The 20,362-nt window shown below is 40.9% G+C and overlaps 1 protein-coding gene across 1 annotated transcript; it reads right to left on the bottom strand.

Moving 5' to 3' along the window:
- Positions 1–4,568: 4,568 nt before the first annotated feature.
- Positions 4,569–7,812, bottom strand: LOC145406635 (solute carrier family 22 member 15-like). Its single transcript, XM_080277712.1, has 3 exons — positions 7,764–7,812; positions 5,984–6,168; positions 4,569–4,766 (listed from the first exon to the last, which is right to left on the bottom strand). Exons 1-3 carry the CDS (start codon positions 7,810–7,812, stop codon positions 4,569–4,571), a joined length of 432 nt encoding a protein of 143 aa, XP_080133838.1.
- Positions 7,813–20,362: the final 12,550 nt, after the last annotated feature.

Below are 20,362 nucleotides of genomic sequence, written 5' to 3'. Positions count from 1 at the left end.
GTAGCTCAATGGCGGCTCCTCATTCATTCCATAGCACTTCTTCGTGACCTGCACTCCATTCTAGTGTTAATCTCCTGCAACCGCTTAACTTTCAAGACAGACAGATGGCAATTTTAGGCCAAGTTAAAGTGAACAGGGTATAGTGGTAACAATGCCTTTAGTGTTTGACGAGGATTGAGTACAGAAACAACGGAGTCATTGTTTATTAAGGGAAAATAAACGTATACAGTGACCCGTGAAACACAGTGATTAATTACTGCATCTCTCTCTCTCTCTCTCTCTCTCTCTCTCTCTCTCTCTCTCTCTCTCTCTCTCTCTCTCTCTCTCTCTCTCTCACACACACACACACACACACACACACACACACACACAGCACGAAGAAATACAACACAGAAGCAATATTAGTATTTTTTGTAACATAATTTGCATATCTTTCTTATTCTATTTTCAGTTTTATTTACACATTAGCCCTCTTTCACCGGACTTTTTGTTTTGTCTTTTTTTTTTTTTTTAGTTTCTTCTTGGATCCTCCTGCGATTTTCTTTACTTAAAAAAACACTTGTAGATACGATAGTATAAACAGTCTCCATTATCAGAACTGCAGCCTTATTTCTCTCCCTAAGTTGAGCAAAGTCTTAGATACGTAAGACTTAGGCTTGTATTCTCATCGGTTAAGGAAGCTCCCTAACACCTCTTCCTTAGCGATTTATTTTTCGATATCGCTAATATCTTTTGAACAGTATTTATGCAGAATATGGCGATACTGGAAGGATTTATATACCAAAGTACAGTAAGATTTAATAAAGAAAATAAATCGCTTAGGAAAAGGTGTTAAGGAGCTTCAACCGACGAGAATACGGGGCTAGAAGCGTTATTATGTCATCTACTGAAGGGGGTCAACTATACTCTTTCTACTCTAACTTGGCCTAAAATTGTCATCTTTCCATCTTGTATGCTGAGCTAGGACAAGAGATTAACGCTAGACCATGGTGCTAATCACGAAGAAGTGCTATGGAAAGCATGTAGGGCTGTAGCATTTTTTCCACCACTGAGCTATGTGAAACAAGCTACAAAAGGACAACTATCAGGGCCAAGTTAAGGTATAAGGACTAGAGAAGGTGTAAGAGGCGTTTCCATCACTACCACAATCAAATTACCATCTTCATTACTAAACTTCCCAAGGTAATTGCACCTATATTATGAAAGGAAAAATAACTAGATATATCCAAGGGGGTGGAGGTGGTGGCCAAGTGGTAAGAGAAGCTGTCTGCTGTCTGAATGCACTCAGTTTCGATCCCACGTCAGGTCAGGGGACGGATTGATGATCTGAAAATTCGCTAAAATACTTTCCTGACTTGACACAAAAGCCAGCGATATATCATGAAATCACCCAGCTAAATCCATTACATCAATCTTGAGTGAAATACCTTCTGCCTGTATTCATTTCGAACGTTCGGCATTAGCACCGAAATGGTGACATGTGAAGGTGCCTGTGGAGTGGAAGGACTGGCGGACTCAGGGAGCGGATTATGAAGTCTGTGCCACGAGTCGAACACACACACACACACACACACCTGAGAACGCCAATGGAAGGATAGCAGTGTGTTGGGGCGCATTATTGAAAGGGGGAGGGGCAAAACATTTCCTCTTTTTTTTCCATTAACGACGATCATGCAATTACAACTTATAGCAACAGCAATAACAAAAAAAGTATGCTCTATTCCAGTTTATTTTACAACTAATCTACAACAGAGTTTTTTCAACACAGTCAAATGCATATGATTAGGAATACTGAAACAAGTAATAATGGTGAAACGCGTATTTTTGTTTTTATCTGTATTACAAGAGGCGAGGTAAATATTGCAACGTTGGGGTATCTTGTTTTTGCTGCTTCTGGGGAAAACTATGGAATAAATCTTCACTACACTCAGACCCTTTATCCTATAGCACTCATTTTCACAAAGTACACTCTCACGGCCCAGCTCCACCCCCACCACAGATACAGCTTATCCCATTCATTGCTTTTTCCCTCACCCTTTCTCATAGGGCATACCGTGCTTTCCTACCCTATCCTCACACCCCACCAAATCCTTACGTCAAGGCCTCTTCTCACAGGATGCTGGGATAAGTAGACAAATATATATACAGTTTCATTTAGATCTGTATAGTACGTCCACCTTAAGCTGGCGCAAATTTTCGTTTTTCAGCGGCATAATTGATATTTCTCCTGGGACAGTGGCAGAATAATGCTATGACTCTACACCTTTCCATAGCAACTCATCACGATCAGCATCACTTCGTATTATTAACATAATGCTACAACTCAGCATTCAAGATATACAGAGGTGGCCGTTTGTGTGAAATTAACCCTTTCACTACTCCGACGTCTAATTCAATATAATCAAAGTATCATTAGTCAGTATTAACCAATGGAGGGTTAATTAGGCTGTATCTAACTTATTCAGACAGACAGTTTCATGCTACAGTAAAAAATAAATGTCTAGATGTACCACAGAATGAAACATAAATGCATCATCGGACTGAATGGCCTTAAATTCTTAGTTACAGCTCAGCATTCATGATGGAGTCGTGGCAGTTTTAGGTCGAGTTGAAGTTGATGAGTACAGCAAAATGACAGTGGTTGGTACAGTCAGGAACAAAGTTATCCTAATTACTGTATTTCACCTCTTCTACTCATCACCCTCCTCGGTGGCTAACGTTCCTGAGCTGAGAGAGACTTGGTATATTTTTCTGTCAGTACATGATTCTCCTTGATACGGTGCGTCTGGGTAGAACGTGACGGACGTGCCTCAAATGTGACGCTGATGCAATGAAACAGTAGACGAACTCCTGTCCCTAACTGTACGTTGATATGTGCGTTGAAATGTGCGTTGATGTGCGTTGATAAATTTTCGCTGAGACTCATGGTGCAGCACAGGCCGTCGATGAACACACCAGGTGGTCTGTCCTTATCTTGAATTCACCTCGTCCTTGGCTGAGTACTTCCTCCTTCTGTGATAGATAAGGCCACTCATCATATCGGATGTTATACTGTGTGCAAAAAATATCAACCCCTTCAATCTGAGTACGTAACTTAATTCTTGTTACTACCTGATGATTTTATTCAACTTAGATTTTCTGAGCTCAAGAAGTTCCAACTGACCTCCAATGACACCCTTATCTCGACTTGTGGTCCTTCATAAGTTTTATAAATATGCGTGGTAGCAGAAAATGAAAACTTAATAGAAAATGTGTGACTGGATTGAAGGGGTCAAGCTTCTGCAAGTTCTTATTTTCATCTGCAAAGTAGTAAAACCAAAATAAACCATATTTATTGGAAGATCGTTTTAACCAGGAATGAAATGCCACTGAAGTTTGCCAGTTTTATCCTAGATGTTTATATTTGTGACAGTATAAGCAGCTTTTTTAAATAGCATGAACCATCATGTCACTGAAGGTAATTAGGTATAACATACAGGAATAAAAGTATTGCAACGAAAATCTATCATTCCAGAAGAGAAATAATTTAGCACTTAAAACTGCCTACAGTCCCAAGAGAAGGCAAAATGGTTTCCAAACAAATGCAGCACACTTGCATACTCTGTACACATGGACGGTATGACTAACGATTATACAAGAACACAGGATCCCCAAATTTGTGTTTTTATGGTTTGATCTTAGACCCTTATGAAGCCCTTTAAAAGACCTTATTTACTGAAATTTAAAAAGTCGTCTTGGGTTTTTTACCTAAGGAATAATTGCACCGAGTCTGAAGCGAGGTGGTGAAGAAATATTGGAATGGAATCAAACTGCAAAGTGTTTGAAAGAAGAGAGAGAGAGAGAGAGAGACAGACACACACACACACACACACACACACACACACACACACACACACACACACACAGAAACTGAGCATATATGCCTTTTGTATTATTCTCGCTTACCATCAGTGTTTGAGGCTCAGTAATAATAACCTGCACAGAACGTAATAGTCACGTATAAATTATAAGAACCAACAATTGTCTTTGAGCACAGACGCCTCAGAATCTGCCACTGTATTCCTAGTCACAGCAGTCGTGTCTCTTGGAAGAAATTCTAACTCGCAACGGAACATTCCTACCAATGATGAAGTACACAGCTTTCTGATTCTGATTCTGATTTAACCCATGCCTGGAGGGACGTCGCAGCCAGGATTACACACTTAATGAAAACTCGCCATTGTTAAGGTGGGGTTTTTAAGCTTTGTTCGAGTGTAGGGGGAACAGTTTGCGATGACACTGTTACTCGTGCACTCAAGAAAAGCTTCAACAACACATCTTCATTTGGTGCAAAATCCTGGCTGTGAGTTTTTTCCATCCAGGGGTAGGATTAAGGGGGTGAGCTGAAACTATGGCTTAACGAATGTGCGGTTATGAGCCATGGTTCGCCGACACTTTCCTGCCAGCAGTGTGTCTTGCCTTACACATGTCTCATTTCCCCTTGAACGTCATATAGGAACCTTCCCTTGTAAACGGTTTTGTTGTGTGTGTCATTTTTCTAGCACAAAAATACCTCATAATAACACCATCTAAGGCCACAACCTGCGGGGTAGTGTACAGGTAAGCATATAATCATGGTAGTACCTCACATAACCAGATGCTTCAAGACCAGCAACTGTATCATGGAGTGCGGCGCCTTTGGTCTCTGGCAGCAGGCAGGTGACGAAGGCAGCAAGCAAGGAAGTGCAGCCCAGGACTATAGATGGCGCTGACCCCCACACACTTCGCTGCATACGAAAGATGAAGGTTTACAACTTTACATTAATACCGTCGATTTTACGACCAAATCCCAAACTATACTAAGGAGTGAACAGGGACAGTGGGGAAACAAACAGGAAGCCAATTTGATAAGTCCAAGAACTGAACTCGAGTTATGAATTTATGATCTAGGTCTCTACTTTGGTTCTAGGCTTCAAGAGGCTGTAGTAATGAACATTTTGGCCAAAGGTCTCATGACTGGTACGGGAATCTAAACGAGGACTTCTAACTTGTGGGCCAAGAATGTTTCTGATCACATCGACCACATCCCAAAACCCTCTAGGCTCTACAGAACATTCATCACTGCCAACTCCCAGCAAATCCCTTCTTACGAGGAACAAGGAGACTTACAAACTAGTACGCAAACCCTAAGTCACCTTACACCAACTCATACTGGGTCAGAAAAACAACAAATAGGCAATCTTTCCACTCAGTAACAACACACACCTCCTTCACTCCAGAAGAGACACGTAACATTATCAAGAAAATAACGAACTCTACAAGGAAATCAAGGCAGACAAAATGAAAGGTACTGTCATGTCCACGTTAAATTAGCTTAAAGTTACCTTTTTTTCCAATCTGAATGCTGAACTGTTAGAAAATCAACACTAGAAACTAATTTTAGTCACGAAGAAGTGCTATGGCATGGACGTACAGCAGTAAAATGGTTTATCTCACCACTAAGTTATGGGAAATATTTTGCCGAAAAACGAAAATCTCCGCCAAATCAGACTTTATACACACGATATTAGAAAATTTAAATAGGCAAACTGAGACATACTGCTTTGACCAACGACCAGAGAAGCTTTAATAATGTTTCAGATTTGGGTAGCAGGGGGTTAGAGGATTCAATAAATGCCATGAACTGAACCTCGGCATGAACGGAACTCGATCAGTATCACCATCATCATCATCATCATCATTAAAAAAAATAAAAGGGAGAGAGAAAGTAGGAAGGTTGGAGAAGTATCAAATGCGTGTACGGAGAAACAGCCACACAACCCATCCTCACATCAGCCAAGCTCGGGTTCATGTCAGAGGCTTAATCATCTCAACTTTATTTTTCTGTATGGATACACTTCACGGTAATCTGCCAAACAGCCTTGAACAAGATCAATAAACCCTGTAGGCCTATGCGTCACACTAGGAAAATCGTGAGAGGAAAATGAAAGCTCAAGATACTAACCAACGAGTCGACGAGGAAAGGAGAAATGGTGGACCCCAATTTGGACATCATGGAAGCCGTACCCATACCCCTTGTTCGCACCTCAGTAGGGAAGAGTTCAGTGAGGTGCAGGTAAACGATCTGAAAGGCTGCAGACAGAGTTAGCTTCCCCACCAGAGCCAGCGCCATCATCAGCCAACTAATTCCTGAAATCAAAATCCACACTTATCTCTTGTAGGACTATTGCCATCAGAAACTTCATTGTTAATCTATCATCATCATCATCATCATTTCCACTATGGATGGAGAAGCAGAGACAGAAAGAAAATGTACAAAATGGGATAAGTATCAATAGTAAGTTTAGTGAAATGAGCCACGCAATCATTCACACAAACTCCAAACCCCAGGATTCCTAACACCATCTTACAAGCCTATACATCTGCATATATATATATATATATATATATATATACAGTACATCCCCACAGTACGCGAGTTCGGAGTAGCAATCCCCCTTGTACGGGAGGACGTTTTTTTTTTTTTTAGTGTATTTTTTATTAGTATGCGAATCGAACTCCTTGTAAGCGAGACGGGCAGCAAAGAGTGCCCCCAATCTGGGGTTACCCCGAGTACGCGACATTGCCCCCCCAAGAAGTGATAACAGTTGCCTATGATCCGCACACCTTGTGCAGCAAGTGGACGAGGCCGACGGAGAGCAGGAGATAGCAGCAGAAAAGGCAGCAACACCAGTGATGGAGAGTGAAGATATGACTATGATGGAGATCAGCAGGGTACTGTGTGCCCTTGATGAATTCAAGGAAGAATTCAAGGACATCGAACGCTCTCAGTTGCGGGTGGAGGAGGTGATGTCTTCACTGGACAAAACCTTCTGCTACTACACCGACAAGCACAACCAGGAAGTAAACAGACAGAAGCAAACCTTCATCACCCGTTTCCTTCGGACTGAACAAAGTGAGGAATCACTCCCTTCAACATCAGAAGAGCCATATCCTGAGGAGGATCAAGAGGATGATGCGATGTCTGAGGTGTCACAAATAGACTTTGAAAGAATTTATGAACGAAGTGAGTGCATTAGGCAGTGAAAGTGTCGAAAGTGCCGGTAACGAAAGCGGTGAGGAAGGTGGTGTGTTGGGTGGTGTGGTGGGTGATGCAGGAGATGCATGCTACGTGCCTCATCCTGCCTTGGATCCTCTTCTTACCTCCATCAAAGCCGTTGTCCTCTTGGGTTAAGGTGAGCAGCCATATTCTTGTTGGTTTAGTTAAGCCATATCCTTGTTGATTTACCTAGTAAAGCCATAATCTTGTTGGTTTACTTTATCTTAGGTAGTATGTCTTAGTTTCCTTGTACAGTACAATACTTAGGTCTGAAAGGCGATTCAAGGGTTGCCCATGAAGGGGGGGTGCCGTCTATATGTAATTTTTCCCACAAGTTTATGTATTCACAGTACGCAAATTCCTAGTATGCGACGTCCTCTGCCACCCTTATAGGCGCGTACTTACTAGGGGGATGTAATGTATATATATATATATATATATATATATATATATATATATATATATATATTCATTTAGATGGTATTCATATGTACCTGTAAGTCAGTTAGACCATTAACTATCAAATGGAAAAAAATATTGTGAAATCCACGCCCTATCTAACTCATCCAGGTAAGTCGAGCCTCTGTTAATACGCCAGCTTCCCCAACTTCCCTCTCTCTCCTTCTCACCCGTTCTTTATCCTATCATTACACATTTTTATTTAGTTTACCATTCCTCCCCTCACCTTCAACCTTCTTCGCATCTAGCTGCATCACCAACTTTCCTTCATCCATTCTCTTCATACAATCTAAAGCACATCTCTTCCACTCCGTTTTGAACATACTTCCTTGCTCTACATCTTTTGCTAATTACGTTGTTTCTTAGGCTATCTACTTTACACGCTTCATGTATAATCCTCAACAGTCACATTTTCACAGCTCTTACTTGTCTTTTCACGATATTGCCTGACTAAGTTTTCACACCTGAATGTTAAATCTCAGTAGTGCTATATCTTTAAGCATCCCTCCTGCAACTCCCATATTGAGATCTCTTTCTGTATCAAGGTTTTCATAGTACATGTAATTTTTCTCCCCTGAACCGCTCTAATCTTCACCCCCTTTGTGTGACTGACAAGGAAAGCACACGACAAACTCTCAGACAGGGACATGCATCTGCCCACCACAGTTCCAAGTCCCAAGTTAAGCTCTAAGTGCAGACTATAAAAAAAAATCAAAACAGTCGGAATATCAAGCAGTCGAACCTGGGACCTCTTAGTTTCGAGCCAAGTTTTCCTCAGATTATATGTCCGCCACTCCACATTTCCTTTACGTAACAATCAGCATTCTTAGACGGTCTCAATGGTCAACGTATTAATCCAGGTCCCTGTACATTTACCCTTCATTATTATTACTACACCGAAGTGCTTGAACTCACTCACCAGTTCGTCTCTCCATTTATTAGCACGTCACACTGTCAGCCTGTCTTCACAACCATCACATACCCCTTACTTATACTGTACTTAGCTTTAAATCAAGCTGTTTACAGATATTCACAGCCAGTCTACAAAGATCAGTTCACTAATGGCAAGCAACAGAACATGATTTGTGTACAGTATTCCATTCTATTTCCCCCCCCCAAAAAAAAAAAAACTAAAGGCCATACTCCACAAGGCATTAACAACTCTGGTTTTGGATTTTGTTGATATTCCTCACCGTTTGTGCGTGAGGGTCCAAACAACGGCTATTGTGGTGCGATGCAAGTACGCGGTCGACTTTTCCAGAAGATATACTATAGGGTTGTTAAGTACTCTTGCTTTTGGATTTTTTCTCTCTCACCATGTATTCGTGATGCCACACACAAACCGCACACCACAGACAGACAGACAGACTTGAACTTAGGATTATGGAAATACCTGTATCTATCTACCTATCTATCTATCCATTTCTCCGTCCATCTGTCTACCTAAGTAAATAGATATATAGACAGAAACGGATTTGTATGTATATTACAACCGCGTACCCCAAAGCGAGAGAAGTAGTTACGAGTTGATCGGCATGCGTGTCTGTCTGTCTGTGAACAAAATAACTCAAACCGTTTTTATACATTTTTAAGGAAACTTGGTGGAAGAACAAAAGTTTGGTGGGAGAACAAAAGTTTGGTGGGAGAACAAAAGGTCAGGGTCACAGGGCTGTCCAACGCTGACCTAGCAAATCAGATTACACAGTGTTCTTCCAATTTAGACCAGAATTGGAGGAAAAGTTGCCGGTAAAGCAAGAATGATGTGATTCAGTTTTGAAAATAAATAGTTACAGGTCAAGGTCACAGGGCGAGGTCAAAGTTACACCTGTGTGTGTCAGATAAAATAAATGACACAGTTCTGATTCGATTTTAACCACAGTTAATGGAATGGCTGAGGGTAAGGCTAAGAGTCTTTTCTTTTTAGAACAATAGGTCAAGAGCTAAGATCAAAGGGCAAGGGAAATTTTTTGTCCGATTCAGATTAAACTTTGTGGAAGTGTTAAGGATAAGGCAAGATTAAACTTTTTTTTTTTTTTTTTTTTTTTTTTAAGAACAATCACTCACAGGTCAAGTTCACGGATCAAGGTCAAATTTAAGGTTACAGGATACGGTCAGCTCGAACCCTTTTGATTTTATATGAATCCAACCCCCCAGGAGCGTACCTAGAGATTTTGGGGCCCGGGAGGCTAGGTTCTTTGCGGGGCCCCCCTCCCGGAGGAGGGCCCTACTAAAGAATCTAGCCCCCCTCATTCTCAACACTTATCTAATATCTCAGCCAGGATTGTCGGGACGATAATATATATATATATGTTTTTAAATATTAATAAAAAAGCTTATAAATTTTTAAGGCTTTTAGGCCCCCCCCTCAATTGGGGGCCCGGGGGGCAGTTTCAAATAGCCCCCCCCCCCTCAAGTACGCCACTGCTGAACCCCCCTGTTCATGACTCACTAACCTGATTCATTTCTCATATCTGAAATATACTTCCATAAGCCATTCTCTATCTCATGCTCATTTTTAAGCTCATTTAATTCATCTTCAGTTTAGTACAAGGTCACACACTCCACAGCTACAGCTCCGTTTACCCAAGCTTTCTGACATATCTCCAGCAAACATTCCATTCTGCTTTCTTAACTACGTATCATCTCTTCATGCACCTCATCAACACCTGCTTCCCTGAGTGAGTGTATCATGTCAGTTGTTTATTGTGTTTTGTGTTATAGTGCTCTAGATTCTAATGATTGAATAGTCTTAACTTCCTGAATCTGAGTTAATGTGAAATTAGCTATAGTTCATCCTAGGTCCTCCTCTGGGCCGATGCTTTTGTGTCTTCTGAAGTCAACACAGTATTAGCATGGGAGCATAATTCATTCATTTGTGCACCGTTTTCTAATCTTCACAAAAACCAAGAGGCGTGTACCTTTCTTTATCTCAGAGGACAAAGCATCAGGAAGCGAACAGATAGGCAAATACTTATGAGCTAATGCTAAACACAGATGTACAGTCAGGGAAAGTTCCGCATTACCCACTGTTCAGAGCATTGGTAGTCGACAATACTCACGAAGCAGCAGCCAGACCCCCCCATGTCTGGTAACTGTCAGTGGGAGGGAGGGTGGCTGGGGCTGGGGGGGTTTGGAGAGTTGCCTACGTCACAGTATCCCAAGGTATTCTCAAGATTCGAAAGCGGCATGTTGTTTGTATTGATACCACACTGTTCTCTGAGTCTACATTACTGCATATACTACAATACATGTTTACTATCAAAGGTATTCATCTTTGCCTTGGTTTTGTAATGTTCAATAGGAATGACAGATACTGAGACTAATCTTATAGTTAGGACTTCCCATGTCATTCTTTCTAAAGGAAAAACGAAGTCTATTAATCACTTATATATATTCTTCCTTTATTATTATTAAACACTACCCTAGACTCTAAGTTCGAAATAAATAATTACTAGAATCACACTGGCAATGTTTTCAGGAGGATATTTATAGTAGGATGACCGGATAAATTTATAAGAATTTACACACACACACACACACACACTCATATATATACCTATATATATATATATATATATATATATTGTTACGGAACAGAGAAAGATAATGTACACTTTAAGTGAGAATACTAAAAATCACTACTGTCCCGTAAAGTTCCAGGTTCAAAACAAAAGAGTTAGGTAAAATTACAAGTTAAAGTTTAATGCTCAAACTAACAACAAAACATTCAGGACTCATAAGGATAATGTAATGGCAAAAAACAGGTTAAATATATATTTAACTGCAATAGCCTCTATTAACACGAAATTAGCAAGAGTAAATTTATCTAAGTCAGCCCTGAAAAAATGAGATACCAGATAATACTCAGTGAAGGCCAGATAAATTATTACAGATACAAACTATTATCAAAAATGACTGACATAAAGAACCTTACATGAATTACAAAAACTTCACTAGGCCTACAAATTAAACTTATGCTATACAGTACAAGAAAAAAATGCAATAACAGTTATACTCAAATTACACACAGCTGCTAGATGTTTGGAGATTTCTTGAACACTCACAATAATAATATCTGTACAGGGGAGGAGAGAGATGTGAACAAAATGAGGAGCAGATCTAAGTGGCAATGATGCAGAGACTGAGCTCATTATATAGGGGCCAGCAGAGCTTGATACAACTTGTAAGAAGGACGCGCAAATGAAGCCATGGGGACAAAGAGTTGACAATCCTGGTCTGAACTCCAGAAATGACGACTTACTCTACTATAACGGTAGAAGGGGGAACTGAGGCAGAACACGCTCGTGATCAAACATGCAGCATACTGTGCGTTAAAAATTACACAAAGGATGATGAAATCATAGGCTATGTAACACCTCCCCACAAAGAAAAAGAAATTTACAAAGGAAATTTCTTATTACTCTAAAACAATCTGTCTAAAGTCTAGATAAGCAATCTGCAATAACATTTTCTTTCCCCTTGACATGTTGTATGTCTAATGAAAACTCCTGAAGAAGTAGACTCCATCTTGTCAATCTCTGATTATCTTTAAACTTACTAAGGAATTTCAGTGGGTTATGATCGGTATAAATGACTATGGGGTCAAAACCAGAACACAAATAAAATGAAAAATGCTGTAAACCCAAAATCAAGGCCAAAAAGCTCTTTCTCAATAGTGGAGTAGTTCTTTTGAGGTGGAGTGAACTTCTTACTGTAATAAGATACAGGATGTTCAATACCCTGATCATCCTCTTGCAGCAAAACAGCCCCAGCTCCTGTATCACTTGCATCAACAGCCATCTTAAAAGGCTTAGCAAAATTTGGAGTAGCGAGCACTGGCTGACTTAATAGAATAGCTTTAAGTTTGTTGAAAGAGGATTCACAGTTATCGGTCCAGACAAATTTAACTCCCTTTTTCAGTAGGTCTGTAAGTGGTGATACAAGAATTGAAAAGTTAAGAACAAATCTGTAATAACCTACCATTCCCAAAATCTTTGTAGCTCTTTCCTACTTTTAGGACTGGGAAGATCACTTATAACCTGAACCTTAGCTCCTGGTGGTGCAACATGTCCATCACCAATTACATACCCAAGGTACTGAACTTTAGCTTGACCAAACTCACACTTTGATAAATTAGCTACAAGATTAGCCTGAACTAAACGGTCAAGAAATTTACTGACATGGCATAGATGATCTTTCCAGTTGTCACTGAAGATTAATACATCATCAATATAAACAACACACCCTGCCAAACCCTCTGTTACAACATTCATGAGCTTCTGAAATGTGGCTGGTGCATTCTTCATACCATATGGCATTACAGAACATGCAAAAACCTTTCCTAGTGTTACAAAACATGAGATCTCCCTAGCACGTTCAGTCATAGGTACTTGCCAGTATCCCTTTAACAAATCAAACTTACTCATGTACCTAGCCTTTCCGATCTTGTCTACGCAATCTTCCACACGAGGGAGAGGGTGTCTGTTTTAGTTATCTGATTAACACGTCTGTAGTCGATGCAAAGCCTCTGTGACCCACCTGGCTTAGGGACTAAAGTGACAGGAGAACTCCACTCGCTCTGACAGGGCTCAATCATCTTGTGGTCCAACAGGTAGCCAAGCTCCTTCTGGATGAGAGGAACTTTCACTGGGTTCACACGGTAAGGAGGCAATTTAATTGGCTTTGCGTCTCCAACATCGACATCATGCATCAACACAGTGGTTCTTCCTGGAGTAGCATGGAACACTTGCGGGTACTCCTGCAGTAATGCCGAAAACTCCTGCCTTTCCTCGGGAGGTAGATGAGAAAGCTTAGTCTGGAGATCATTCATGATATCAGGATTCTTCCCCAAACTATCACTCAGGCTCATACTGCATGGGAGAGCTTCACTTGCAGACTCGGGTGGAACAGCTACAGTGCAGACTGGATTATTTTCGTCCCGCCTGTGATATAACTTTAGCATGTTGATGTGACATAGTTGCTTGTTCTTTCTACGATCTGGTGTGGCGATGACATAATTGACATCACTGAGTTTCTTCTCCACGAAATAAGGACCACTAAACTTGGCTTGAAGAGGTTGCCCATGAACTGGTAGCAGAATCAAAACCTGATCTCCTGGCTGAAAGTGGCGTAACCTGGACTTCTTATCATACCAAGTCTTCATCTTCTCCTGAGCAGCTCCTAAATTCTCTCTCACCAGCTGTAAAGCAGTGGACAGCCGTTCTTTGAACTTCATCACATACTCCAGCAGGTTGACGTCATCTTCCTCCGACAGCCAGCATTCCTTGAGTAACTTAAGGGGTCCTCTTACTTCATGGCCAAACAGTAGTTCAAAAGGTGAGAAGCCCAGTGATTCATTTGGAGATTCTCTTGCGGCAAACACAACAAATGGAAGACCTTTATCCCAGTCTTTCTGACGTTCCAAACAGTATTTCTTGAGCATCGATTTGAGTGTTTGATGATATCTCTCCAACGCTCCTTGGGTCTGGGGATGGTAAGCTGAAGACGTGATCTGGGTGATGCCCAACTCTTTCAGAGACTGCTTGAAAACATTTGACATGAAATTACTTCCCGGTCTGACTATACCTCCTTGGGCAGACCAAACGTCGTGAAGAACCCTAGCATTTCCTTAACCACGTTCTTTGCTGAGATATTTCTAAGTGGAATGGCTTCAGGATAACGAGTAGCCATATCAATCAGGGTCAACACATAAGAAAATCCTGAAGAAGTCTTAGGAAGAGGGCCCACAATATCCATCAACACACGGGTGAAAGGCGCCTCAAAAGGAGGAATGGGAACTAGAGGTGCAACCTTTTCGGTCTGATTACACTTCCCCACAACTTGACAGGTGTGACAAGACTTACAATACCAGGAAACATCCCTGAAGATACCTGGCCAGTAGATGTGTTTCAAAATGCGTGCCACAGTCTTCCTCACTCCAAGGTGTCCTGCCAAATTGGAATCATGAGCCACTCTAATGATATCCTGCCTACAAACACGAGGGATGACAACTTGATGTACAACCTCCCATTCACAGTCGGCTGATGCTGTTGGGGGTCTCCACTTCCTCATAAGTACTCCTGACTTTATATAATAACAAGTAGAAGCACCGGCTGACTCTTCTTCACTGTAAGCAGAGTTAGCTAGACCTTTCAACTCAGGGTCAGCAACCTGCAATTCAACCAACTCTTGACGAGACAAATTATCAACACTACGGGGTACTGCCTCATCTGGTGAGTGGTCCAAATTAGCAAGAAAAGTGTCAGCTAGGATAACATCATCATCATCATTATCCTCTAAATCATCAGTAACTTTAGACTTAGCCCTAGTGACAGCACATGCTGGGAACACATCAGGGACATCACAATCCTGGGACGCAGCCACTGGCTCGCTAGACAACTGAGGAGCTGGACACACTTGACTTCCACCAATATCATTTCCAAGTAAGAAAGTTACACCTGACATTGGGAGTGTCTCAACCAACCCAACCATAACGGAACCATTAACAAAACCAGACTCTAAATTCACTCTGCACAGAGGGACAGAGAAGTAATTATTCCCTACACCTTGTAAGATTACAGTTTCATCAGAGGAATTAACATTAGAGCCTAGAACACTGGTCAGCATAAGGGATTGGCAAGCACCTGTATCACGATATATTTTAACTGATTTCCTGTCATTACTGTCCAGAGGACTGACAAAACCATCAGACAGGAAATTAGCACATGAACTCTTGAGAGTGTCACCCACGTTACTGCTCAAAAGAGGAGCTCCATCATGAGAATTTAAGTTACCCCTCAAAGCAGGTTCAGTTAACTCAGTTAAAGAATTCTGGGAACTCTCAAGAGTGGACACTAGACCAATTGACTGAATATTTAAAGACTCCTTTTTGTTCACATCACGCTGTCTCCTGAAACATCTCTCCGTAGTATGACCAAGCTTACTACAATAAGTACATTTACTTTTCTGAAATCTAGAGGTGAAGCTGGTATTTACTTCCTGAGAAACATCATCTTTATTCTCTTTCCTGTTACCTGTACTCTAAGTAGAGGCAACGTACTTACTCTCAGCTTTCCTTTTTACTTTAGAATATCTCTTGTGAGTGAGAACATATTCATCAGCTAAAACTGCAGCATCAGACAAATTATCTAGTCTTTTCTCATCAAGATATAGGCTTACATCTTTATAAATACACCTTTTGAAATCCTCCAGCAAAATCATCTGCTTAAATTTACCAAAATCAGAATCCACATTCTTAGAATTTAACCACTGCTCTAACAGATCTTTGATTTTTGCATACTCAACATGGGATTGCTTATCTTGCTTGTAAGTTGTCCTAAATTTTACTCTATAGGCTTCAGGAACAAGCTCATAGGCCTTAAGAATCAAGCTCTTAACTACATCATAATTATCAGACTGATCCTGAGGCAAAGATGCATAAGTTACTTGAGCTTTACCGGTGAGAACAGTTTGAAGGAGTACTGGCCAATTCTGTTTGGGCCAATTAAAACCTGTAGCTACCCTCTCAAACAACTGAAAATACTTTGTTAAATCAGATTCATTAAAAGGAGGGACAAGTTTAACATTTTTAGCCACATCAAAATCATCAGAGCTAGATGATCCAGTTCCACCTTGTTTCATGCGATACTCATGGTCTGCCTGAATCCTAGCAATTTCAACTTGTGCCTCAGCCTCCCTAGCACGGGCCTCCTGCAGGGCTAGCTGTAACTTAGCTAATTCAATCTGCGTTTGCTCATTTGGAGGAGTTACATTAAACAAGCTTTCATTAATCATGTCAACAATTTGATCTTTAGAATGATGAGAGCGAACAACAATTCCCAATTGTTGAGCAACAAGCTTAAGTTTATTCTTTGTTCTGTTTTCTACATCCAACACTGTTTGCACATTTGACAAAAAATAATTGGCTTCATCAAGCGTAGTAATAGAAGACATCATGAATAAATCACAGTCACAAAATAACAAACAATATCCTTATGATAATATCCTGGATATCCTGATATGAGGTCGCCAAATTTATGTTACGGAACAGAGAAAGATAATGTACACTTTAAGTGAGAATACTAAAAATCACTACTGTCCCGTAAAGTTCCAGGTTCAAAACAAAAGAGTTAGGTAAAATTACAAGTTAAAGTTTAATGCTCAAACTAACAACAAAACATTCAGGACTCATATGGATAATGTAATGGCAAAAAACAGGTTAAATATATGGTTAACTGCAATAGCCTCTATTAACACGAAATTAGCAAGAGTAAATTTATCTAAGTCAGCCCTGAAAAAATGAGATACCAGATAATACTAAGTGAAGGCCAGATAAATGATTACAGATACAAACTATTATCAAAAATGACTGACATAAAGAACTTTACATGAATTACAAAAACTTCACTAGGCCTACAAATTAAACTTATGCTATACAGTACAAGAAAAAAATGCAATAACAGTTATACTCAAATTACACACAGCTGCTAGATGTTTGGAGATTTCTTGAACACTCACAATAATAATATCTGTACAGGGGAGGACAGAGATGTGAACAAAATGAGGAGCAGATCTAAGTGGCAATGATGCAGAGACTGAGCTCATTATATAGGGGCCAGCAGAGCTTGATACAACTTGTAAGAAGGACGCGCAAATGAAGCCATGGGGACAAAGAGTTGACAATCCTGGTCTGAACTCCAGAAATGACGACTTACTCTACTATAACGGTAGAAGGGGGGAACTGAGGCAGAACACGCTCGTGATCAAACATGCAGCATACTGTGCGTTAAAATTACACAAAGGATGATGAAATCATAGGCTATGTAACACCTCCCCACAAAGAAAAAGAAATTTACAAAGGAAATTTCTTATTACTCTAAAACAATCTGTCTAAAGTCTAGATAAGCAATCTGCAATAACATTTTCTTTCCCCTTGACATGTTGTATGTCTAATGAAAACTCCTGAAGAAGTAGACTCCATCTTGTCAATCTCTGATTATCTTTAAACTTACTAAGGAATTTCAGTGGGTTATGATCGGTATAAATGACTATGGGGTCAAAACCAGAACACAAATAAAATGAAAAATGCTGTAAACCCAAAATCAAGGCCAAAAGCTCTTTCTCAATAGTGGAGTAGTTCTTTTGAGGTGGAGTGAACTTCTTACTGTAATAAGATACAGGATGTTCAATACCCTGATCATCCTCTTGCAGCAAAACAGCCCCAGCTCCTGTATCACTTGCATCAACAGCCATCTTAAAAGGCTTAGCAAAATTTGGAGTAGCGAGCACTGGCTGACTTAATAGAATAGCTTTAAGTTTGTTGAAAGAGGATTCACAGTTATCGGTCCAGACAAATTTAACTCCCTTTTTCAGTAGGTCTGTAAGTGGTGATACAAGAATTGAAAAGTTAAGAACAAATCTGTAATAACCTACCATTCCCAAAAATCTTTGTAGCTCTTTCCTACTTTTAGGACTGGGAAGATCACTTATAACCTGAACCTTAGCTCCTGGTGGTGCAACATGTCCATCACCAATTACATACCCAAGGTACTGAACTTTAGCTTGACCAAACTCACACTTTGATAAATTAGCTACAAGATTAGCCTGAACTAAACGGTCAAGAAATTTACTGACATGGCATAGATGATCTTTCCAGTTGTCACTGAAGATTAATACATCATCAATATAAACAACACACCCTGCCAAACCCTCTGTTACAACATTCATGAGCTTCTGAAATGTGGCTGGTGCATTCTTCATACCATATGGCATTACAGAACATGCAAAAACCTTTCCTAGTGTTACAAAACATGAGATCTCCCTAGCACGTTCAGTCATAGGTACTTGCCAGTATCCCTTTAACAAATCAAACTTACTCATGTACCTAGCCTTTCCGATCTTGTCTACGCAATCTTCCACACGAGGGAGAGGGTGTCTGTTTTAGTTATCTGATTAACACGTCTGTAGTCGATGCAAAGCCTCTGTGACCCACCTGGCTTAGGGACTAAAGTGACAGGAGAACTCCACTCGCTCTGACAGGGCTCAATCATCTTGTGGTCCAACAGGTAGCCAAGCTCCTTCTGGATGAGAGGAACTTTCACTGGGTTCACACGGTAAGGAGGCAATTTAATTGGCTTTGCGTCTCCAACATCGACATCATGCATCAACACAGTGGTTCTTCCTGGAGTAGCATGGAACACTTGCGGGTACTCCTGCAGTAATGCCGAAAACTCCTGCCTTTCCTCGGGAGGTAGATGAGAAAGCTTAGTCTGGAGATCATTCATGATATCAGGATTCTTCCCCAAACTATCACTCAGGCTCATACTGCATGGGAGAGCTTCACTTGCAGACTCGGGTGGAACAGCTACAGTGCAGACTGGATTATTTTCGTCCCGCCTGTGATATAACTTTAGCATGTTGATGTGACATAGTTGCTTGTTCTTTCTACGATCTGGTGTGGCGATGACATAATTGACATCACTGAGTTTCTTCTCCACGAAATAAGGACCACTAAACTTGGCTTGAAGAGGTTGCCCATGAACTGGTAGCAGAATCAAAACCTGATCTCCTGGCTGAAAGTGGCGTAACCTGGACTTCTTATCATACCAAGTCTTCATCTTCTCCTGAGCAGCTCCTAAATTCTCTCTCACCAGCTGTAAAGCAGTGGACAGCCGTTCTTTGAACTTCATCACATACTCCAGCAGGTTGACGTCATCTTCCTCCGACAGCCAGCATTCCTTGAGTAACTTAAGGGGTCCTCTTACTTCATGGCCAAACAGTAGTTCAAAAGGTGAGAAGCCCAGTGATTCATTTGGAGATTCTCTTGCGGCAAACACAACAAATGGAAGACCTTTATCCCAGTCTTTCTGACGTTCCAAACAGTATTTCTTGAGCATCGATTTGAGTGTTTGATGATATCTCTCCAACGCTCCTTGGGTCTGGGGATGGTAAGCTGAAGACGTGATCTGGGTGATGCCCAACTCTTTCAGAGACTGCTTGAAAACATTTGACATGAAATTACTTCCCCGGTCTGACTATACCTCCTTGGGCAGACCAAACGTCGTGAAGAACCCTAGCATTTCCTTAACCACGTTCTTTGCTGAGATATTTCTAAGTGGAATGGCTTCAGGATAACGAGTAGCCATATCAATCAGGGTCAACACATAAGAAAATCCTGAAGAAGTCTTAGGAAGAGGGCCCACAATATCCATCAACACACGGGTGAAAGGCGCCTCAAAAGGAGGAATGGGAACTAGAGGTGCAACCTTTTCGGTCTGATTACACTTCCCACAACTTGACAGGTGTGACAAGACTTACAATACCAGGAAACATCCCTGAAGATACCTGGCCAGTAGATGTGTTTCAAAATGCGTGCCACAGTCTTCCTCACTCCAAGGTGTCCTGCCAAATTGGAATCATGAGCCACTCTAATGATATCCTGCCTACAAACACGAGGGATGACAACTTGATGTACAACCTCCCATTCACAGTCGGCTGATGCTGTTGGGGGTCTCCACTTCCTCATAAGTACTCCTGACTTTATATAATAACAAGTAGAAGCACCGGCTGACTCTTCTTCACTGTAAGCAGAGTTAGCTAGACCTTTCAACTCAGGGTCAGCAACCTGCAATTCAACCAACTCTTGACGAGACAAATTATCAACACTACGGGGTACTGCCTCATCTGGTGAGTGGTCCAAATTAGCAAGAAAAGTGTCAGCTAGGATAACATCATCATCATCATTATCCTCTAAATCATCAGTAACTTTAGACTTAGCCCTAGTGACAGCACATGCTGGGAACACATCAGGGACATCACAATCCTGGG

Source organism: Coenobita brevimanus, chromosome 71 (genome assembly GCF_032717465.1).
Source record: "Coenobita brevimanus isolate Jiangsu-jjx chromosome 71, ASM3271746v2, whole genome shotgun sequence".
NCBI classification, from domain to species: Eukaryota; Metazoa; Arthropoda; class Malacostraca; order Decapoda; family Coenobitidae; genus Coenobita; species Coenobita brevimanus.
This window is presented reverse-complemented; position numbering and strand designations above follow the sequence as displayed.